The following is a 24,422-nucleotide window of genomic DNA, read 5'->3' on the forward strand; positions in this document are numbered from 1 at the left end:
ATGTCCGGGCCACAACAAAGTAGGTACTATGCTCTTTGAGCTGGACGTAACTTCAAAATCAAGCCTCCACTCACCCAGTACCAGTATTACGAGCCCCTGAGGGTGGCCCCCATCTTTGAGAGGTGGTTGGGTCATGAACACTGTGACTTCATCCTGATACGAGAGGCCACTGTCTGGATGTCTGGACCTAGGGTCCCCATGTTCTTGGAGCCTATTCAAATTTATTTTTAAGCACAGGAGGACTCAAAATGGTGAAGAAAGTTTATTCAGAAGCAAAGCGATAGTGCAGACTGGTTATGATGCAAAGGAGTAGCAGCTTCCCTGAGCTGTGCTACTCAACGGCTTTAGTTATTGTTTGGGACTTCCTTTTCTGGGGTCCACGTGGAGCAAGGGTTAGTTACTAAGGTGCATACCATGGGTGGATCTCCGTTTAAATCTACAGATTTGAATTCTGCACACATAGCTACCTGTGTGCATCCTTTCCCATGATGCATCTGATTTTAACCATATGCATACCCAATTATGCACAGGCATAAGATGATATCTCAGTCAGGGTTTCTACTGCTGTGATAAGACACCATGGCAAAAAGCTGGGGAGGAACGGGTTTCTTTCAGCCTCCATCTTGTATTCCATCATCCGGGGAAGTCTAGGCAGAAACTCAAGGCAGGAACCTGGATGCAGGACGTGATGCAGAGGTCATGATTAGTGCTGCTTACTGCCGTGCTTCTCACGAGTTGCTTGTTCAGCTTGCTTTCTTATACAATCTAGGATGCCCTGCTCGGGGTGGCACCACATGCAGTGGGCTGGGCCTTCCTATATTAGTCTATGGAAGCATTTTCTCAATTATGATTTCCTAGATATGTCAAGGTCTGTATCAAGCTGACAAAAATCCAACCAGAATACATGAAAGAAGAAGCTTGGTTTGCCACATTGCTAGTGCACCCCAAACTAGTTCAGGACACAACAGCCCCCGCCTAGTGCACTCAGATATGTTCCGCTGCAGATTCAAATGACAGTGGGATACAAAGCGAGGAGTTGCTAAAGGTTGCTAGGAAGAAGTAAGCTGACGTGTTGTTTGAAGTGGGTCGTTTATGCAGTTCAGTGCAGGTAGGTGTGTCCTAGGTTTCTAGGTGCATCGTTAGGGGAGAGGTGGGTGCACAGTCCTAGCCACAATTTTTGCTAGAAATGTTCATCAAGTCTTTGATTCTTTGAATAAACTTAGGGCCAGAAAGGTTTTCGTTCAGGTATAGGGATGATGGGATGTCAGCGTGCAGGCAAGAAGAAAGTTCACATTCTTCTCTGTGTCTCTTTCTGTCTCCATCTCTCTTCCTCTCTTCCTCTGTCTCTCTCGCTGTCTCTTTGTCTCTTCCTCTCTCCCTCTCTCCCTCTCTTCCTCTTTCCCGCTCTCTCTTAGATTTCAAAGCCCCATGGTCACCTTCAGAGAGTTCTCAGAGTCCTGTGAACCTGCTCCCAGACCCATGGCTCGGGGAATTAGGACAGGAGAGAAGGGAGTCCTGTCTCCCACTTCTCTGCCTGAATTCCAACTAGAGTGACTGGTCCTGATGAGAATTCCTGGAATAAGGTCTTCAGTGCTGAGGTCACAGAACTCCTGAATAACCAAGGACAAATCAGTGAGCCTGTGGCTAGACACTCTCTGAGGTGAGAACAGTCACCCAACGGTACTAACGACCAAGAGAAGAAGCCTCCTGGGAGGAAGGCCCCTCCTCCTCTCCCATTCCTGAGGATGAGTGGCGGATCTCTCTTGTTTACACCCTGTGTCTGTACTTGAATTTGGCATATTCAACTGGGGCAGGAATACACTTTGCATTCTTGAATGCCCAGTTATTTATGAATTCCTAATCTGGGAGCAACAGAGCTCTGACCTCATTGCTGGTAGCAGCCCTATCCAGCTCTTGAACTTCAAGACTCTTCAGAGCCCACAGGACAACAATACTTGGCCCCCTCTTTCCTGGTTTTGTGGCAAACTCTGAGCTACACTTCTTTAAGTATCTCAAGCCTCGCCATTTCTCACAAATATTCTCGTTTCCCTTGGAAGCCCTTTTGATCCTGGTGCCGCTGACTTACTGGGCTTCTGGGCACACCACTGCTCTGAGCTGTGCTAGGCTCTTCCAAGATCTGGTGTTTGACCCCTTTCCCTTCTGGAAGCAGATGTGCCTCTTGCCATCTGCTGGCTTTAGTTAGAAAGGGGAGTGACTGTTGAGAAAGGGGGAAAAATTTAAAATCTTTCTGAATCTTTTGCTTGTTCCCAGAACAAGGTTCTTGAACTTAAAAGCTGAGTAATCTTAACATTTCATTTCAGCCGAGGTCTATCCTAGGGACGTTAGCATGGATTTACTCTAGCTCCCAAAACAGTTAAAGTCTTTGGGGGGTGGGGGGAGTTAGAGTTTATGAGGAGCTGGGCTAAAGCTCGGCTGGTAGAAGCTTGTTTAGCGTGCACAAAGCCCTGTGATCTGTTCTCAGTAGTGCACAAACTGAGTGTGGTGGTGCACATGTGTGAGCCTAGCACTTGGCAAGTAGAGGCAGGAAGATCAGAAATACAAGGTCATCCTTGGCTGCACAGCAAGTTCAAGGTCAGCCCAGGAAACATAGAACCCTCGCTCCAGAAACAGGGGTCCTAGTATCTATTTCTTTCCTAGTCTGTTGCAGAGCGACACAGGTGGCTCTGCTTGGCCTGCCATCCTGGATGACACCCATCCTCTCTTAGAAAGAGACCATGTAAAGACCATGTAAAGCAAAAGACACCATCAATAAGACAAAAAGGTCACCAACAGATTGGGAAAGGATCTTTACCTATCCTAAATCAGATAGGGGGCTAATATCCAATATATACAAAGAGCTTAAGAAGCTGGACCCCAGAAAATCAAATAACCCCATTAAAAAATGGAGCTCAGAGCTAAACAAAGAATTCTCACCCGAGGAATACCGAATGGCTGAGAAGCACCTGAAAAAATGTTCAGCATCTTTAATCATCAGGGAAATTCAAATCAAAGCAACCCTGAGATTCCACCTCACACCAGTCAGAATGGCTAAGTTCAAAAACTCAGGTGACAGCAGATGCTGGCGAGGATGTGGAGAAAGAGGAACACTCCTCCATTGTTGGTGGAATAGCAAGCTTGTACAACCACTCTGGAAATCAGTCTGGTGGTTCCTCAGAAAATTGGACATAGTACTACCGGAGGATCCAGCAATACCTCTCCTGGGCATATATCCAGAAGATGTTCCAACTGGTAAGAAGGACACATGCTCCACTATGTTCATAGCAGCCTTATTTATGATAGCCAGAAGCTGGAAAGAACCCAGATGTCCCTCAACAGAAGAATGGATACAGAAAATGTGGTACATTTACACAATGGAGTACTACTCAGCTATTAAAAACAATGGATTTATGAAATTCCTAGGCAAATGGATGGACCTGGAGGGCATCATCCTGAGTGGGGTAACCCAATCACAAAAAAATTCACATGATATGTACTCACTGATAAGTGGATATTAGCCCAGAAACTTAGAATACCCAAGATACAAGATACAATCTGCAAAACACATGAAACTAAAGAAGAACGAAGACCAAAATGTGGACACTTTGCCCCTTCTTAGAATTGGGAACAAAACACCCATGGAAGGAGTTACAGAGACAAAGTTTGGAGCTGAGACAAAAGGATGGACCATCTAGAGACTGCCATACCCAGGGATCCATCCCATAATCAGCCTCCAAACGCTGACACCATTGCATACACTAGCAAGATTTTGCTGAAAGAACCTAGATATAGCTGTCTCTAGTGAGGCTATGCCAGTGCCTGGCAAACACAGAAGTGGATGCTCACAGTCAGCTATTGGATGGATCACAAGGCCCCCAATGGAGGAGCTAGAGAAAGTACCCAAGGAACTGCAAGGGGTCTGCAACCCTATAGTGGAACAACAATATGAACTAACCAGTAACTGCCCCCCCCCCAGAGCTCGTGTTTCTAGCTGCATATGTATCAGAAGATGGCCTAGTCAACCATCATTGGAAAGAGAGGCCCATCGGGCCTCAGTACAGGGGAACGCCAGGGCCAAGAAGTGGGAGTGGGGGGGGGAGGGTTGGGGGGACTTTTGGGATAGCATTGGAAATGTAAATGAAGAAAATACCTAAGAAAAAAAAAGAAAGAGAGCATGTACCCTAATGCCCTGCCCTGACTGTGAGATGTCAACACCCTCTGGTGTGTGACATTCTGTCCTGTCAGGTGACCCCAGAATTCCTGCCACATCCCTCCTAGAACAGCCAGCCTGTGGCTGGACAGCACACAGCTAAGCAAGCTCAGCCAAAACCAGGAGAACTACCCAGCTGAGCCTGCCCAAGTCCCTGACCCACTGAGTCTAGTTACAATTAATATTGTGACATTAGGATGTTGTGGTTGGTGGGGTTTTTGCTTTTGTTTTTTTGGGGGGTGGTGGTGTATATGTGTATATGTGTGTGTGCATGCATGCATGCATGTGTGTGTATATGTGTAGAAGTAGATGTTCATACAGCTGTACTGGGAAGGGGGACCCAAACATGTAGAGGACAGAAGTCAACATTGTATGTCCTTCTCAGGAGCTGCCCACTTTGTTTTTTGATGCAATGTCTTTTACTCATCTGGAGTTCATTTCTGGCTAGACTGGCTGGCCAGCAAGCGACAGAGATCATATTGTCTCTCTGCACTGACAGCAAAAGCAAATGCCATCATGCTTGGCTTTTGTACTTTGGTCTCGGGGGTTGAACTCCAGTCCTCATGTATGTGCAGCTAACACTTTGTTGAGTAACTCATCTCTCTTGCCCTGTGTCTGCCTGCATACATCTTCACATCCCCTTGGTTTGAGTTATCTCATCTCTGAGTGATCATTACAGCCAGTAAGTTTGAAAGCTCATGGAGCTATTGTGCATCCGGGATGATGTAAAGAAGTTTGTTTAGACATAGCTCATTAACTTTTCACCACATCCCTGTAACAAGGAGATGTTTTGCATAGAAGGAGGTTAAGCTACAGGGAGATTAACTGAGTGGACCAAGGCACATGGCCAGTGCTACATTAACTTTGTGTGTGTGTGGGGGGGTGTAGGTGTGTGTGTGTGTGTGTGTGTGTGTGTGTGTGTGTGTGTGTTTCTTTGAGCAGTGTGTAGAAGGATTCATGTGACGTCATAAGATATGACATAAGACATGATATGATTGACATGATGAAGGATGGTATAGCATGATGTTTCATGATATGACATGATACAGCATGACCTCATATGAGTAGCATGACCTGATATGATACATGCTCAACATGACATAATGATTGATATAACAATAAGATTGACATAATTGTGACATAATTAGTCATGGCATGGTGTGATATGCATGGTATAATATGACAAGGCATGAAAAGATATTACTGGCATGACATGACATTTAATTGACATATAGCATGACATGATATGGTATGGTATAATTGCCATGTTATATAATATATAATATGGTAAGACATGATTGTCATGGCATGATATATGATATACATTATTGACATGTGACATGCCATGATATGGTATAGCATGATTAGTATGACATGAAGCTTGTGATTAACATAATATGGCATGACACTACATGATATAATATGATATATGATTAACATGATGATTGATGCTATTGAAAGAACATGATATGGAATAAGATAGCATGATGGGGTATGAGTTACGTGACATGATATTGATTAAACCAAATACATAGGAACAACTGGAAAATGTGAGATATAGATATAGATATAGATATAGATATAGATATAGATATAGATATAGATATAGATATAGATATAGATTAGATATAGATGCAGCTCTTTCCTGTAAATACTGGGCTGAGGTTCTGGGCTTGATCTCCAGCACAGATAGGATGCATCTGTCTTAAAGCTCCTCTCCTCCAGTGTTTACTGAATTCCTGTATCTCTCCAATAACATGCATGTCTGGCTTTGGAACTGCAGCCTTTGCGCTTTTATTGCTATTTACACAAGTCCTTTTGGTCCATCAACTTGGAAGAGAGCTATTGCAGGCCACTTTCCCCTAAACACACATTCCTGTGTGCAGACTGAAATCTGTGTCTGTTAGAGAGGGGCTATGTTAGGGCAATGCATAGACTCAAAATACACAGTAGCACAAACACAAGAGAGACAGATCTGTGTGTCTAGCTGAGAACACAACCTGAGAGAGGCCACACCCCTAACAAAAACTGACTCTTCCCCCCAGCGGCCATCAACTGCCAATAACTTTGAGTTAGGAGTTGAGCCATGTGAGACCCTTCGCTGTCTGAGCTGGACTGACCTGACCTTGTGCAGGTGTTGTTCAGGCAAACTCAGTTGCTGTGAGCTCATGAGCGCAATGACCCTGCTGTATGGAGAAGATGGCATTTCCCAGCAGTCTCCCCAACCTCTGGCTCTTACAAGCTTCCTACCTCCTCGTCTGCAGTGCTCCTTGGCCTATGTGGGAGCTGGCATGACTGGCTCATTTTTTAAAAAGATTTATTTATTCTTATTTATATGAGTACACTGTAGCTGTCTTCAGACACATACCAGAAGAGTACATCAGACCCCATTACAAATGGTTCTGAGCCATCATGTGGTTGCTGGGACTTGAACTCAGAACCTCTGGAAGAACAGTCAGTGCTCTTAACCACTGAGCCATCTCTCCAGCCCTTTGCTGACCTGTTCTTAATGATGAACATTTGTCTTTGCTAATCAGATTCAGCCCTGAAGACTCAATTCCAGGCTCAGGCACTGTAGACTCGGATTAGCTCTTCCCAACTCAGTTGTTCTCACAAATCTTCGAGTCATGGCTTCTGTTAATGGAGTTGATCTGTGTGCTACAGCTAAGGTTTGAATTTCTCTGAGATGAAAGGCTGAGTCTCTAGAGTTCCTGGGGCCTCTAACCCTTGCTCTGATCCTCACTGGGCTCTGATTGCCTTTGCCCCTGAGGTGGGCATCTTCTCATCAGAATCTGTGACAAAGCTTTCTATAGCCTGATCTAAGAATGTGTCTATTTTACCAATAGGCCAGTATCTCCTTTTAGGCTCTCTTCGTTCTCGACCGTCTCCTGATGATGCTGGGGAAGATGCAGCTTTCAGAGAACAGTCTTCCTACTGAGGACAAGAACATGGATGTACTTGTTAGAGGCTTTGAAGAGCTTGGGAGATCCCAGGATGAGAAAGCCACAATTCCACAAAGATGTAAGTGGAAGGACTATTTAAATGTATGTATGGGAATGTAAAATCAGTAAGGACACGCCTCAAAAACAAAACAAAACAAGAAACCTAAAATTAGAACTACCATATAACCTTGCTATACCACTCTTGGGCATATGTCCAACGGAAGTGAAGGCAGCATACCACAAAGAAACTTGCACGTGAGTGTTTATTGAAGATTATTCACAGACCCAAGGTATGGAACCAGCCAAGGTATCCATCAATAGATGAATGGATAAAGAAAATGTGAAGCATATACCCAACACAGCTTCATTCACCCACAGAGAAGAGCAAAAGTATGTTGTTTGCATGAAAAATGCATGGAAATAGGCAAAATTCAAAGGATAAACATCCCATTTTCTAGCATATGCACTATCTAGAGTATAAACATGGACCCACTAGTGCAGACACTTTTTTGGGAGGAGGAAAGGAACCAAGGGATGTGGAGGGAGAACACGAGAGGGGACAGGGAAGTGAATGCGAGTCAATTATAACAATACACATGAAGGAAACAGCCACAGTGAAGACCAGCGCTTGGTACAGTAATTTTAAAAAATGAATAAAAAGGTTAATAGCTGATGATCCTCCCAACCTGTGGAGACATGAATGCTCAGGATTTAAAATATCAGTATATGACATAAGCAAGGTAAATGCAAAAGAAGCCTTGTAATAGTTAAACTGATAAAACAATTCAGGAGCTTGGCATGGTGGTGCATGCCTTTGATCCCAGCGCTGGGGAGGCAGAGACAGGCAGATTTCTGTGAGTTGGACACCAGCCATGTGTATGTTATAAGTTCTAGGCAAAATAGGAATACACAGTAAGATCTTGTTTGGTTGGTTTTTTTTAAAAGCCACAAAGAATGTACCCCCCTTCAGTGGGGCAGCAGTAACACTGCCAGCAGCTTTTCAACAGAAATGGTGTGCACCAAAAAGAAGGAGAACCAACCTGTAATTTTATGTCAGACGTAAATATCACACAGCCTGTTGTAGTTAGGGTTTTACTGCTGTGAAGAGACACCATGGCCAAGGCAAGTCTTATAAGGACAACATTTAATTGGGGCTAGTTTACAGGTTCAGAGGTTCAGTCCATTATCATCAATGCAGCATCCAGACATGGATGCCTAAAGTCCGAGGTCGCAAAATAGACCTTCCAAAAAGTGTTCAGAGTTCAGCTGGTATTCACCAGGCATGCCTGGCAGGCATGGATGCGTGGCAGCATCCAGACAGACATGGGGCTGGAGGAGCTAAGAGTTCTACATCTTTATCCAAAGGCAGACAAGAGAAGACTGGCTCTCTTGCAGCTAGGAGGAGGGTCTCCAAGTCCACCCTCACAGTGACACACTTTCTCCAACAGGTCATGCCTTCTCCAAAAAAAACCACACAGCCTAATCGTGCCACTCCCTGGGCCAAGCATATTCAAACTACCACACAGCCTTCAAAAATAAAGGGATTTCAGTTAGTTAGCCTTTTAGCCTTTGTGACAAATACCCACGGTAAATAATTTAACAGTAGAAAGGTTTACTTTGGCTCTCAATCTTTGAGATTTCAGTACATGGCCACTTGGTTTTGGGCTTCTGGGCCTGGGAATGAGTACGTTCATCCTGGCAGAGGAATCCCCTCATGGAAGCCAGGAAACAAAGAGATGGAGACAAAAAGAGGGAGGGAACCAAACGCCCTTCAAAGGCCATCGCCTGTCACCTCCCAATCATGCTAGCAATGGATTAGACCATTGATCAAGTCAGAGCCCCTGGTGGCCCACACCCACGTCCTCAAAAACTTTCTAGACTTCTAAAGTTCTTACAACCTCCCAAAACAGAACCTTCAACTGGGAGTCAATTATTCAAACAACTGAGGCTGTGACCTCATTCATGTGGACACATATACACGTGCACCTGCACACGCGCGCACACACACACAAGAGCACACACACACACACACACACCCCTACAAGAAACAATGTAAAAAGAGGGCTGGTCATGGGTCATGTAGCCCCATGGGTAGAAAGCCTGACTAGTGTGTAAAAGTAAAAGTGACAATGCCAGCTATGGGAGCGTTTACAAACATGCCACAGACGCCAGGAAAATGTCACTTGTGCAGACACAGCCTAAGCGCTAGGATGAGCTGTAACTCCCATGAGAGAAGCTTCAGCTACATAAAACCAAGAAGCTCTGGGCAGAGTGAGCCTAACAGCACTACTCCTTCCAAGAAAACTCGGGGAAACACAAAAGCCGGCCCAGAGTAAACCAGGCTCTGCTCAGGAAAAGGACAAAGGGACATAGAGTTAAAAGTGGAATCCACCCCAATCACTTCCCAACAAAGACAGTAAGTCCCTCCCCACTTCCAAAGAAAGCATGGTCTCTATGCCTGGGGATCATTCCAGCTCCACGAGCACACATGAACACCCTTTGGAAAAATGCCAAAAGAACTCAAAACCAACCAGCACGGCTTTATCATTTATTAGTTGTCAGTGCACATGCAAAGTAATGGTCTCCTCTCTGCGTTTTCTGCGTGTTCCTCTACCTCACAACCTCCCCAGGATTTCTCTTCCATTTTCATAGCATTCTTTAAAGTTACAGGCCTCGCTTCAACTCAAAATAGGGGAAGGAAGTAGATACATTATGGAGGTAACTGGGTCCCCTGGCACTTGCTAGCAATGTTCCAGATCAAATTACAAACCCAATGTTTAAAAAGATTAAATGCATAAAAGGGAATAAAAGTATATTGAAAGAACAATATTCTATGAAAACAAAATAGTAGCCAGATATGAAAATGAACCAAATTATAGTTTGGGAACTAAAAATAATTCCTCCCCAAATCATTTAAAATTTAATAGTTTTGATAGCACAGTCGATGGTATAGACCCATAGCAGGCTTTAGTGACCTGGGAGGTAACCACATGGGATTTTATAGAGGCTGCGCAGATAGGAGGGGGAAGAAAAACTCCAAGAGGCTGACAGATGGGGAGGAGGGAGTGAGGAGAGTCATCAGGAACACAGGAGGATTCTGACCACAGTGGGGACATTCTGGGGGTGCTGGGATGTTGGGGGGCTGGGATGCTGGAGGTTGAGGGGCTGGGGGGCTTGAATGCTGGCGTTCTGGGGTGCTAGGATGCTGGGGGCCTGGGATGCTGGGGGCTAGGGTGCTTGGGTGCTGGGGAGCTGAGATGGTGGGTGCTGGGGTGCTGAGGGCTAGGGTGCTAGGATGCTGGGAGCTGGAATGCTAGGATGCTGGGTTGCTGGGGCTCTGGGGGCTTGGGAGCTGGAATGCTGGGGGCTGAGATTCTGGGGGGCTGGAGTGCTGGGATGCTGTGGGGCTGGAGTTCTGGGATGCTGGGGGCTAGGGTGCTTGGGTGCTGGGGAGCTGAGATGGTGGGTGCTGGGGGCTAGGGTGCTAGGATGCTAGGGTGCTGAGATGCTGGGATGCTGGGGTGCTGTGGGGCTAGAGGTCTGGGATGCTGGGGTGTTTTGGTGCTGGGGGGGGGGCTGGAGTACTGGGATACTAGGATGGGCACAGCCTGTCCTCTGGACACTTAGCACACTCGGGCTGCTGAGGTCCGACCTCAATGAGTCACTTCTCAGTGGATATTATGCAGGTTCCCATTAGACACTGACCTGAGCAGCCTCTACTCCAAAGGCGCATCTCTGAAGTGAAGAACCTGGACAGCTGGACAGACCCAAGGACTGAAGTCCAGGGTCACAAACTAGACCTTCTAAAAAGTGTTTAGAGTTCAGCTGGTATTCACCCAATATCCTGGCAACAGATCTGGGATCTGGTTGGGGTGGGCTTGGCTTGGCTTCTTGTGGAAACTGTGGATTCCCCTAGATCTGTACTGTTGTGGCTTCTCTAGCTCCTTTGCCCTGGAGTAGCCCAAACCCAAAGCCACCTGTAATGGTTAATCTTGATTGTCAACCTGAATGGAAACTAGATAAAGTAACTAGAGAAGTAACCAGGAGACTAGTAAAGTGTTCCTCTGGTGTGTTGTGTGTCTGTGAGAGAGTGTCTGGAGAAGGCAGATGGGAGACATGCCCTTGAAGGTGAGCAGTGCCCTCTGAAATCCCGATAGAAGGCTCAAGTAGAATGGCACAGAGGGAAGAGAGAGACCATGCTGTTCACCAGGATGCAACCCGCTCTTCTTGGCCACACCCTCCCTCCCATGCTATACTAAAACCTCTGGGTCTGCAAACCCCAGGACATACCTTCTTACGATGTTTGCATCAGGCATTCGGGCCAGTGATGAGAACGTTAACCAACACTCCAGCCCAGTCTGGCCAAGCAAACCTTGTCACTGCTGAAGGGACAGCAAAAGGTCATGGGAGGATGAACCCAAAAGCAGACAGGCAGGGAAGGACAGCCTTGCCCTGCCCCCCTGGTCATTGCAAAACAGATTGAGACCCTATTGTCAAGATGGTAGTCCTGGACTTGTGTGTCCAAACTAGGCCTGATAGATGGTGAATTAGCACCACACAGCATGGAAGGGGTGGGATGGGTGGAAGGGGACAGCATGGGGAAGGGGTGGCATGGAGGGAGTCACAGTTCCCTAGGCCTGCCTGCTGAATCCAACTCTGTTTAGGACGGGAGCTGTCTGAGGTCTGGGAGAGAGGAGTCTGAGAGTAAAGACTAAGGGGTCAGAGGTGTGGAAGCTGTTGCGTGGAACTAGGCATCCATCCAGCAGGGATGATGAATATAGAGCAGAAGGAACGTTTGGGAGAAGCAGAAAAGGGAGGGTTAGGACAGAGGCGAGGGGGTGAGAGCCTTGCTGATCTGCAGGTGGAACCTGATGCTGCCACGAGGCCTTCCCTGGCAGAGGCACAATTCCTCTGGCGCCTACAGTCATGGAGGGCTGCAGAAGGCTGGCTCATTGGGTGTCTGAAAAAGGGTTGGAAGGGGAGTGGGTCTGAGTGTGGAAGGACTGGGTAAAGGGGAGATGGAGGAGGGGGCTTCCGGCCACTACAAGATGCTTGCAGGGGTGGTGTCTTAGCCTAGCCCATTCCCGGCTGTGGTGTAGGTCAGAGATAGATAGTGGTGGATAGAGACCAGGCCAACATCTGTGCACCTTCTTCCAGCCTCACTTTCCTGGGGATGCTGTTGGCACGCTCTACAGGACTTCCTGTAAGTCTCTGCTGGGAGCAAGTCGTATGTGGAAGAATCCACGGTTACTGCTGGATCTCTTCAGAACTACTGCCCAATGACTGATTTCAGATGTGTCAAATACCCCTTTACTGAGGTTAATCCTGGCCCAGGTCAAAGGTGATCCCTACATTTAAAAGTGGCCCTCCTGTCTTGGTGGGGTTACTTGCTCAAAGACTAGTAAAGGCCTTTCTGATGCAATACCAAGGTAAACCACAAGAGAGCAGTGCAGGGCTACCTTTCAGATCTTCCTGGTTGCTAGCAGCGCTATCCCAAGGTGTTAGGGAAAGAACTGCCCACTTCTCCTCCCAGTTCCCACCCTCTCTTGCACACACTTTTGCAAAGGCATTGTAGGAGTTAGTGGATGGAGCAAGTGGGTTGTTTCCAAAGTCAACAGAGGCCCCTATGAAAACCTCTAGATTCCACCCCAATCAGAAGCGGAGAAACTGAGACTGTCCGACTCTTTCTAGGCATCCATTCTTCAAAATGCTCTGCACTGCTGTGTGTCTGGGGATGGGCCCAGCTCTTGTACAAGAAGCAAATAACCCTTGAAGTTGGCCTTGGGGTAAATAAGGAAGCAACTCTATGGAGCAAGAGTGTGGGTAGAGATAGAGAGGCTCATGAGTGAGGGGAAGCAGAGGGTGATGCGGGGATAGGAAATTTACCTAAGCTGAGCCTTTGTACGCTGCCTTTTGAACAACTGCTGGCTCGCTCATGTAGGAAATTTCCAGAATTCCATTTTGCTGACTGTGCTGTTCATGGCAGGAGTTCCCTGGATTATCTCATGTGGAGGTGGGAAGAAACAAGCAGTTGCTATGGTCACTGTTGAGAGGTTCAATGGCCTCTGTGTGGACTGGAGGGCAGTCCTGGAAGAAATCAACCCCAACCCCATTCCTCCAGCATGATTCGAACCCACAGCAACCCAAACTGCTGACCACAAGGCTCGTAAGCCAACTTAAGAACTGGCTGGCCGTGGCAACCCAGTGCGTCTTAGCCCATGTAGAGGAAGGCAGTAAGACCACTGTGACACTTCCATGAGGACAGAACCAGGTTAAAGCCAAGAGGGATCCCATGGGTTGTTCCTTGGGCTTTTGTGGGTGAATGGCATTAAAGCTGCTACCCCAACTGATCTTGGCCCTCACTACCTGCCTGGGGCTCTACCTTTAGAACTACGTGGCCGCCCAGCCCAGCCTTGGTCCGCTGGCTCGCTGGCTCCACCTGCCTCTTTAGGAATCTTTTCACAGACTCTGATTTGAGAATCTGCAGTTAGGACCGTCTCTAGGCCAACAGACCTAAGCGCAAGGCCCCCCGCTCTGCCTCTCCTAGGCTCAGGACCTCAGCTTGATGACCCTCAAACTGGAACCAGAGCACAGACAGGACCTGCCCCAAAGGTTGAGGGGGAGTCCAGTGAGAAACTCACAGGTACCCTCTCAAGGGACCTGGTGCCTACCATGTGACAGTCAGTGGTAGCATGACTGTTCTCGCCCTGTCACCACAGATGCTCCACATCTGGACTTTCCAGTGTCAGGCTTTTTACCATGTCAGGAAACATCCCACCACGATGCTCAGGACGTTTTGGCTCTCCTGGTTTTAGGCCATTCTGCAAGATGCTCCAGTTGATTTTATAGCCTCCACAATTCAATTATATCTGTTCCCAAGCCTCTTTATGCCAGTTGTTTTGGACATTATAAAAATGCTATTTAATGCTGGGCAGTGGTGGCACATGCCTTTAATCCCAGCACTTAGGAGGCAGAGGCAGGCAGATTTCCAAGTTCGAGGCCAGCCTGCTCTGCAGAGTGAGTTCCAGACTCACTCAGAGAAACTCTGTCTCGAAAAACAAAACAAAACAAAAATGCTATTTAATTAAATATTAGATAAATCAGCAGTTTTCCAAACTGGCTAGTCGCAGGAGCCTTTACAGTCTTAATTACAGTCTAACATTACTTAAGAGCACAGAATCAGCAGCAGATCTTTATGTGTCACCCTTTCTGTCTCTCTTTCTCTGTCTGCCCCCCCCCACACACACACATGAAAATAGGAAAAGAAAAAGAAAAGTGGGGAGTGATTGAGAAAGAAGCAGAAGTCAACCTTTGGGCCTCCACAGGCGTGTACATATGTGCACACATGACAGGCATGTACATATGTGAACACATGACAGGCATGTACATATGTGCACACATGACAGGCGAGTACATATGTGCACACATGACAGGCGAGTACATATGTGCACACATGACAGGCATGTACATATGTGCACACATGACAGGCGAGTACATATGTGCACACATGACAGGCATGTACATATGTGCACACATGACAGGCGAGTACATATGTGCACACAAGCCTAACTCATTTGGGCACAAAATATACAAGTGCAGAGTTGAACTGCTTGCTGGAGACAAGGCCTACAGCTTCAGAAAGACACCCACACGTGAGAGGAAGCATCACCATCACCACGAATAACAAGTGTGCCTGCTCCCAGTGGCTTTTCAAACACTCCCTAGTTCCCACGCCCCGTGAGAAAAAAGAAAGAAAGAAAAGAACACCCCACACCCATACCCCCACACTCCACACACACCCCTACACTCCACATGGACTGACCTCCAGGTCCCCTGTATGGAGTCACACAAAGGAGGTCAGTCCATGTGTTCTTGAGTCCAGCCATTCTTGGAGACCCTGAGCCCTTCTACCTCCTGCCAGGTCCCTTCCCTAGCTGTTCTCCCTGCCCTCCCCACCCTCTGCTTCCAGATCTTATCAGTCTCCAGGGCTCTGCTTAGCATCTCCTCCCAGGACTGACTGGTAGCTCTGGCCATCTACAGCCCCTGCCAGTGGTCTGAGCTCTCCAAAGATCTCTCTGACGGTTTCTAAGGCCATCCCTGACCCCAGGGGAATCCCAAGGCCATGCCTCTTTGGTTTATAGCTTGAGGGCACCATTTTGCATTTCTTTGCTCTAAGGTTTGCTGAGTCTAGGCTCCGAGGACATGCCTATGGACAGAAAGACCTTCTGCCTAAAGTAGTTGATGGTTCTGCTGAGTGGAAGGACCATAAACCAAGCAGGATACAGATGACAGATTTCAGGCTACGCTTATGTGATAAGTGCCCTTAACATAACCAAGTGATCAAGGCTGGGAAATAGACATACATAAACACAAACACACATGCACACACACACACAAACACACATGCATGCACACACATAAAACACACATAAACACAAACACACATGCACACACACACTAACACATAAATACAAACATACACACAAACACACATGCACACACTCACACACAAATACATATGCACACACACATACTTACACATAAATATACATGCATACACACACACACACTCACACACTTATGCATGCCAACCACCAGGTCTCAGGCCCAGAAGGCTGGTGAGGCAAGGAGGCCCGGAGCGCAGAGGGCAGCAGCTGGAGCTGAAATGAAGGTGAGGTGGAGAAGCTGAGGGTGAGGTGGAGAAGCTGAAGTCTGTCTGAAGGAGCAACTGGGTAAAGAGATGAGAAGGCCTTCCCACTCCATCCTGCGTGAGCTGAGGATGCCAGGACTCCAAAGAGAAGGGCAGCATCTGGCGTAGGGCAGGGGTGGACAGTAATGGGTCCAGGAGAGCCATGCAGGGCTGTGAAGCTGTAGTGAGAAAGCATGTCGAATGTTTTCTATCCCTCACTCGGGTTTGGTGAGGCGAGTTCAGAGGTCCCTTAGAAAGAGTTTGTCACTCACAGCTCCACCATGGAAATGGGCCACCCTACGCCATGACACCCAGGGTTTCCAGGAGAGAGAGGAGGGGGGTGTAAGAACCTTGACTGTTCTCAGGTAAGTAGGTGTCAAGTAAGTGTGTCATTGAGTAGTTTTAAATGGGGTGACGGGGTACAGGGCCTGCTTTAGTTGTCTGGTACCTACCAGCCCTAGAGGATGAGGGAGGTAGAGAGACCCCTTAAAGATCCATAAATGAGGGATTTCCTGGGCTTTGCCCTGATGTTCTTGCATATAAATGGCTCTCAGCCCAGCCCAGGAGCAAACTGAGAGAAAAGGATTGCTCTCCAGTGCTGGGGTTCAGAACACAGGAACACAGCGTGCTTGCTTGATAGGGCTTCCCTCTGGGGCTGGGTGACCTGTAGCCTAACAAAGCTGGACAGCCTCTCAGATAGATGGCAGGTGCCTTTTACAGACGCCATTTTTAGCTCAGGCTCTTAGCCCCACAGGCCTCTCAAACAGCTTCCTTCTTAAATGCTAACTCCCTGCTCATCATCCACCAGCCACAATGGTGACTGTGCCTCCTCTTCCTCCTGACAGTGAGCCCCAGTACACCAGGCTGCAGCCCTCCTGCCCCAACAGCCTTTCCACGGCTCCTAGGGCCTTCCCCGTGCTGATTAAATGTTATTATTCTTTGGGATCTTGGGTATTTGCTGTCCAATGGGATTTTAGAGCAAGACGGTGCCAGATGCCTGCTGAGGGTGGACAGGGCATGTGTAGTTGGCTCTCATGGAGGACAGGTTGGAGATTCAGCAGGAGCCCAGTGCCAGTGCAGACTCAGCAGGGCATACTGGGGCATCATCTTTACCCTACCTGGGGAAAACCAGATCACTGTTTCCAGCCATGCCATCAGGCTTGGTCTAGGGACTGAGCACACAGGGAGGTGACAAAGTACAGAGGGCAAGGAGGATGAGGAAGCCTCAGATGGAAGGTCTCTGTCTCCATCAGATCTCTTCATGGCTGCCAGAGTTCTGTGATACTTTAGATAAAGGACCAAGCTTTGTCCTCGGCAGCACCAGGCTCCATGCGGCTGAGGCTTGTTCTGCTCTCTCTCAAACCACACACACACACACACACACACACACACACACACACACACACACACACAGATGAACCACCTATGCTTCCTGACAATAGAAAGTACAGATGAATATGCACACGAACTACAGGCCAGCCTCGCCCCATTGCCTGGCCCAGTGCCTTGTGCAAAGTAGATGTTCAGAAAATATTTACTGAGAAAATGAAATGTTAGTTCTTTGAACAAGTTCTAGCTAGGGTGTGTACCTTGGTGCCGCCCAGGCAGGCCTGGGGCCAGAGGGTGGAACCCTTCTCTTTAGGCTGTGACTCAGGTCTTATGGGACACCTCACCATAGGCCAGCCCCCAGTAGCCTGTCTGTGTGGGAGGCTGAGCCCATGGGCCATCCACTCTGGGGTAGGAAACGGAGGGCACCTCTGCCAGGCCGAGGCTCAGTGCAGCAAGCCTTTGAGCGAAGTGAGTGTCTTTAATGTGCTTTGGTTTCCATGAAGAAGTTTGTCACCATCCAGACCCCCAGCCTGGGTGACCCCAGAAGCAGCTGAGGGCATTTGAAATGAAGCCCGAAGAGAAAAGGATTTATGACAGTCAGGATGCAGGTAGTCCACTGAAGAAGGAACACCAGGGTACCAAGGTCACACAATATAGCACCAGGGCTACAAGCATTGACCTGGAAGTAAAAATTAAAATTTTTGAGTTGGTATTGTGCGACCCCTTTCTGCGGACCTGTTTGTTGTGACTTCAGGCAGGTGTGCAGTCTCTCTGATACTCAATTTGTATTTGTTAACTCTGATACCCACTCATGAGGATATCAGAACTGTAGTGTCTCCATGGTTACAAAGTCAGCCTGCCGGGACACGGGCCTTCCCGGGCTCACCTCTTCTTTTGTGCTATACTGGAGGAGTGAAATTTGAAAGTGCCAACTGGAGCATCCTTTCGGTAAGGAGTAGCTAAGGTGAGGGGAGGTGCCACCTCACCTCCATCCTCAAGACCTAGCCTTTCTATGTTTAGCCAGGAAGGGATTCTTCAAGACCTAGTTCAGCCCCCGGGGTCATCCCATTATTTTGTGTTGGGTGAGCCACAAGTATACTTATGACCCATATCTCATCCTTAACTGAGACCCACCTGCTTTAAATATGACCGGGGCCTGGCTCTCTTGAGGTTTTTCAAAATATAAAGAGCTTTTTATGCACCCCATGAAATCCCAGAAGAAGTCTGACTCCCACAGACTGCTGCCCCAGTAAGGGGTTTCTCTGGTGGAACAGAAGGTTCATTTCATGTCCGTGGCTGTGCCCCACCACAGGGTTGCTATCATGTGCTGCCCAGGAAAGAGTCCTTTCCTCTTCTGGCTGCCCTGAAGACCCTGTATAGGGCACACCCACTTGCAGGTGGCAACTGAGACACATTGTTGCTCCTCTTCAGCCAATATTCCTGTTTGATATGTTACCTGGAAGTCGCCCATCACTGAGGCCATGCATTCCTCCTGGGACAGTAACCTGCAGTTCCAGGGACCCCATGACTGCCCATAGCCAGTCCTTCTGCCTGAGCCATGCTCAGCAGCCAAGGAAGAAAAACAAAGAAGGATGCTGGCCAGACTGGGAGGACCAGGTCCAGGCCCAGGGCCAATGCAATAGGGCAGAGGGCAGGAAGGCAAGGGCAGCCTGGACCATTATATAGATGGATGCCAGTGGGGTTGGAGGTCAGCCTAACAAAAGCTGGGGGCAGGGAGGTTGCAAGCTTGAGGCTCTCTGGGGAACTAAGGATTCTATTTTTGTAATTTTTACAAGAAGTCGTCTCTGCAACACGATGAACTCAACAACAGCCAGGCTTTAGAAACTGAAGCTGCCCAGTGGTTGCAACTGAGAAACTGCCAGAGTAGATTCGTAAGCACTAAAAAGCAAAGGCAACCGTAAGCCCTCAAAAGACACTCCTCATGCAGCCATGTAGTCCTGTCTAGGGTGCACAGCACTCGGCGAGGTGAGTTTCCCGAGGAAAGGTACAAACCAAAGGGCTTGCAGCTGAGACTCCATCCCGCCCGCCCCATCACAGAATACAAGGGCCTTAGCTCAGAGCCTCTGCTGAACTGTTGCTACCTCAGGCACGTTAAGGTCCCCACTGGTAAAGCTACAAGGGACCTGCCACTGGGCACCTGTTACATCTCACTTGCTGGCCTGGCCAGATCCCAGGGCCACTCTCCTGTGGTCAGCTGCATGATGGCCTCTGAAGATGTCAGAGCACAGATGCCAGAACCTATGGATGAATTATTCCCTTAACCCAACAAGAGACACTTTGTGGATGAGCTCTTGAGATGAGGCAGTAACCACAGATTATCCCGGGTAACTCTAAGGGTCCTGATGAGAGGCAGGGTGTGATCAGAGGCCACGTGACCAGGGAAGCAGAGGGAAACAGAGACTAAATATGGCACTCTAGAAAGAAGCCTACAAGCCAAAGTACCTGGCAGCCTCTCAAAGCTGGAAAAGGCCTGGACACAGCTTGCCCTGGGATCACAGGAGATGCAGCCCAGCTCCCACCCTGCCTCAGCCTATAGTGCCTGGTCTGAGACTGCTGCCCTCTGGGACTGTACGATGAGAAATTCACTGTGTTTGAAGTCACCATGAAGACCTTAGCGATCAATGGGACAGGGCTGGGGTCATAGAAGCAAGGCCAGCCTGAAGCCATCACAGAGATAGATGTTAGCAAGGCTGCAGGCCATTCTTCCAAAGGCCTGGACTAAGGGGGTTACTCCTCAGAGCTCTCTGGGATCGCCAGCCATTTCAGATGAAGTGATTTTGTTGCAGCAGTGGCTAAAAGCTCACAGTCCCTGCCCCGCCACGTTCTTTCCCTGGTGCCCCTCAGGGGAGCTGGTTCCAAAGCTCAGGGAAAACCAAACTCCTCAAAGCTCATTTTTCCTGCAAGTCTCCACTAGATTAGCCTCACCCACAGGGCCCAAGGCTCTCCTCAGGATGCAGTCTCCACCCCAACAGAGAAATGCCATTCTGCACAGCACCACCCAGGCTGTTTCCTAGCAGCAAGGGTAGGGGAGAGCTCCAGGCACAGGGAACTCTAGCTTTCAGAAGTATGCCCTGGCCTGTCTGGCTTCTCAAATCCACCACCCGCTATCCTCTCAGACAGCAGCATTCTTGCTGAGGGAAGCCAGCCCCAGGCTGTGCTAAGTCTAGCTCCACACTCAACACATCACAATGAGGAGCAGGGCTTGGGAGAAAGGTGGGACTGACCAAAGGACCACGCTGTGCTCAGCATGATCCAAGCTTCTAAGTGGGAAGTAAGCCCTCTTGCAACTACTCCTCTCCTCAAATTGATGTGTTGACGTCCCAAATGGGTTGAGCCTCTGAGTAAAAAGAGAATTCTTTTTCAAAAGGTTATGAATTAAATGAGACCCTTAATGGTGACATCTTTATAAAAAGGGGAAAAGGAAGCCGGGCGTGGTGGCACACGCCTTTAATCCCAGCACTCGGGAGGCAGAGGCAAGTGGGTTTCTGAGTTTGAAGCCAGCCTGGTCTACAGAGTGAGTTCCAGGACAGCCAGGGCTACACAGAGAAACCCTGTCTCGAAAAACTAAAAAAAAAAAAAAGAAGAAGAAGAAGAAGGAGAAGGAGAAGGAGAGGAAAGGAAAGAGGGAAAGGTATCAGGGACCTGCACAGAGAGATGGTCATGTGAGGGGGGGAGGTCACAGAGCAGGCACAGGGAAGCCACAGAAAGAGGCCATAGAGAAAACAATGCACTGGCCCCCTGAGTTTAGACTGACACATGAGCAGTGACAGTAAGCATGGGTTGTGTGGTGAATGAATGTGAAATGTCCCCATGGGCTCCCATAGTTGAACACTGTTCATGAACACTGAACATGGTTGACCACTGTTGGTGCTGATTAGGAAACCTGTGGAAAGGTGTGTAAGGTGCCCTGAGTTACTTTGTTAAGGTGACCAACAATGACTGGTACACCCTCTCCTTCTCCAAGCTTGCCCATATTTCTTGAGTGCCAGCGGGACCCTGCCTGCCTAGGGATGAGTCACACTCAAGACGCACCAAGGATCTCAAACTCAAATTCTGAAAGCCCATTGTCACCTCAGTCTTAGATCCCTATGTCTGACGACCACGTGAAGGGCACTTGATGCTGGATGGAACCTCCCACCCTGACTCCCAACCACAGCAGGCCTCCACAGGAATTCCCCAGGGAATGAGTATGGCCCTGTGTCTGCTCTGGGACTGTCAGGAAGGCAGGGGAAGTGCTGACCTTCCCGCCCCGGGACTCACGCACGCGCACAGAACAGCATGGAAACAACTGGCCAGCAAGCTTGTGAAGGAGGACTCACTCTTGGCAGGCACCAGTTGTGTGGGTCCATCTTTAATTATTTTAAATATGAGTAAAAGTACAGAATAAATGTGACTCGCATATCATACCTTACACGACAAGGGAGGGAAGGTGTCATACACCCTGGCACACGGCTTTGGGAATACGAAGTGTCTTCGGTACCAGGTCTGTGTTTCGCTTTGGTTTGGGGTGACAGGCTCAAGAGCCATCACCCAAAACACTGCCTGTGCTCTCAACAAGAGGGGGCTCCAACCGAGCAAAAGCAAAGGCAGTGCCGGTGACCCCCGGGGAGGGAGCAATAGAGAGAAGACTGGGTCCGGATGGCCACGCATGGCGGAAAGGAAGGGGCTGCACGTATAAAAAAAGATCAGCAATGAACCAAATAATATTGGAAATAATACCTTTGGCAATACTTCTGTAAGAAGCAGAATCACGCGACATGTTATTCACATGCATAGGAGTGCGTCAGAAAAAATCTCTTAGAGTCGTGGTTGGTGTGGGGCAGTAAGATATGTCCTGGAAATGACAGGCGAAGGGTTGGAGAAATTAATTCATAAAGGCATCATGTCTCTAATGGAGGAGAAGCCCCATCAACAAGACAGCTGAGAGGGCCCTGCTCAGTATAAGCACGAGTGTTCGCGCGCACACTCGCGCGCGCACGCACACACACACACACACACACACACACACACACACACACACACACACACGGTATTCCAAATAAATACTCTCTCGTGCTCTTTCTCACACGCTTGCGCTTGAGCTTGCGCTCTCTCTCGCTCTCTCTCTCTCTCTCTCTCTCTCTCTCTCTCTCTCTCTCTCTCTCTCGTCATTTCTTCCCAAAGCATCCTTGTACTCAGGCTAGATTTTCCCACTGGCTGCCGAGCCAAGTGGCCACCGTGAGAGAAGGGAGAATTGTCCTGGAACACAGGCCACATGACACACAGCCCCTTCAGTAGCAGAACGAGCCCAGTCCATGCTGATGCCCAGAGCTCTCCCGGAACCTTCCAATGAGCTGAGAGTCCCATCTCCAACAAGGGTGGACCGCAGCAGAACTCACACAGTCGAGCAACTGCACAGCCTCCTGCTGCCAAAGCCCAGCTTTTCTCACACGTCCAAGTGACAGTCGGGCATGTGGTGTGTACACTTTCTGACGCTGGTGAACAGGATCCTGACCTGAGAACACAGCTTCACAGGCAGCATCCCTTGGCAACGCTCCAATGAAAAGCTTTGTGACATCCCCACCTTGTCCTGTGTGCCAAGTGGGTTTAAGTTGTTCTCTCTGGTATTCCCTGGGGTCTTTTTTTTTTTTTAAAATGACAAGACTTTCAGCATATCCTTTGCGAACCAAGCTGCTAGCAGGCCTGGAAAGGTTCATAAAAATCAAAGCTATCTCCTAGTGACACCACATGTGGCCCGAGCTTAGTTTGTGAGATGTGTTTCTGAGGACATTCTAAGGGTGTCTTGAGACTCACCCTTAGTGAGTTACAGAACTTTGGCTGCACATGACAGAGAATGTGGATAAAGATTCCTCCAACAGGAAGACAGGGGGGAGCCTGTAACCAGCCAGAACCAAAAACATCCCCACACTCTCCAGTGACCCCCACAAATGGGGAGGGCTTCACTTCCTTCCTTTTCCACTGTTCGATGCCTTGAGGTGTTCTGTTCTGGCATTAACAGCAAAACTTCCCTTTCCAAATATAAACTGAAGTCCTTAAGGAAAACATCCAAGGGAGCAGAAAAGAGAGGCAGGGCCAGTCAAATGCGAGAAGCAGTTTGTTTTAAAACGCTCCTTCTCTACGCTGGGCATAAACAAAGTGTATGGGCAGAATAGGTCAGAGAGACGAGCCTACTGCCAAAAGCTGACTTCTGAGTTTCTTCTGAGCACAGCAAAGGGAACAGGGCTCATTTCTGATGTCACCGAAGGGCTGACTTGGGAATACGAACAAAAACGAAAGAGCCTCCATTCTCCAAGCAGCTCTGTTCTCTGTCCACATGGGGTTGTCGATTTATGCAAGGCCTGCTGGGATATAACACGTGAGGGGCAGCCCCAGAACATGGCCTTAATCGGATCCCAGAGCTGTCCAACCCTACACCCAGACAAACTCTCCTGGAGGAAGGAAGGCAAGGCTGGTCTATGGCCTCCCGTAGCTTCCTCTTCCTACCCACTGGGTGCCAGAGATCCACTGCCCTCCTGAGATCCAAGGCACTCTGGGAACAGACAGAAGCCTACCCCCAGTGTCGTTTCCAAGGCTTCAGGTGGACGAGCCTTGCAATCAAGAGCAGAGCTGCTGAACATGGCAAGGAAAGCTTTAAAATAGTTCCCACACCAGGTGCCTTGGACATGAGAAGAGGATTGGGTGGGGCTCCAGCGGCTTTCTCCACGCTGTGGGTGACAGTTCTCCGCCTGGAGACTTTTAAAGTCATGGCAATGACAGAGTCAGTGGGCCCAGCTTCTGCAGAAGGGACTCAGCTCTCACGTTGTCTTCCAGGCAAATGCTTCGTCATCCAAGACCTGTGCCAGCCTTGTGTTGAAAGGCCCATAGAATTCACGCAGAATCTTCTGGGTGATGGGCCACATGGGTCCCAGACTACGATCCTCAGGACGCCGTGTGTTGGATGCAGGGCTCTTGGTCATCAGAGCTTCCTGCTTCTCACTCAGAGGCCCTAGAATGAGAAGGAAAATGGTCCTGTAAGGTCCTGGAGGTGTCACTTGAAATGAAGGGGACTTCGTATGAATCCTAGGTGACCCTCATGCTCAGCCAAGGCTTTCCTATGAGATGTGGTTGAACAGGAAAGGTGGCTTAGTGGTTAATAGCACTTGTTCTTGCAGAGGACCTAGCTTCTATTCCTAGCACCTACAAGGGGCTCATAATCATCCATAACTCCACTTTGAGGGGATCTGATACCCTCTTC

The 24,422-nt window shown here is 48.6% G+C and overlaps 1 protein-coding gene across 4 annotated transcripts in view; it reads right to left on the reverse strand.

Moving 5' to 3' along the window:
• Positions 1–21,487: 21,487 nt before the first annotated feature.
• The window catches only part of Chst15 (carbohydrate sulfotransferase 15), an 87,756-nt gene continuing 84,821 nt past the window's right edge, over positions 21,488–24,422 (reverse strand). For 2 of the 4 annotated variants that reach the window (XM_017312386.1, XM_006508332.2), the window contains one exon: positions 21,488–24,173. In XM_017312386.1, the coding sequence (XP_017167875.1) occupies positions 23,983–24,173 (191 nt within the window). In that variant the 3' untranslated portion in view covers positions 21,488–23,982. The remainder of the gene's footprint in view (positions 24,174–24,422) is intronic. The other 2 variants (NM_029935.6, NM_001360768.1) reach the window with 1 other exon arrangement.

Source organism: Mus musculus, chromosome 7 (genome assembly GCF_000001635.26).
Source record: "Mus musculus strain C57BL/6J chromosome 7, GRCm38.p6 C57BL/6J".
NCBI classification, from domain to species: domain Eukaryota; kingdom Metazoa; phylum Chordata; class Mammalia; order Rodentia; family Muridae; genus Mus; species Mus musculus.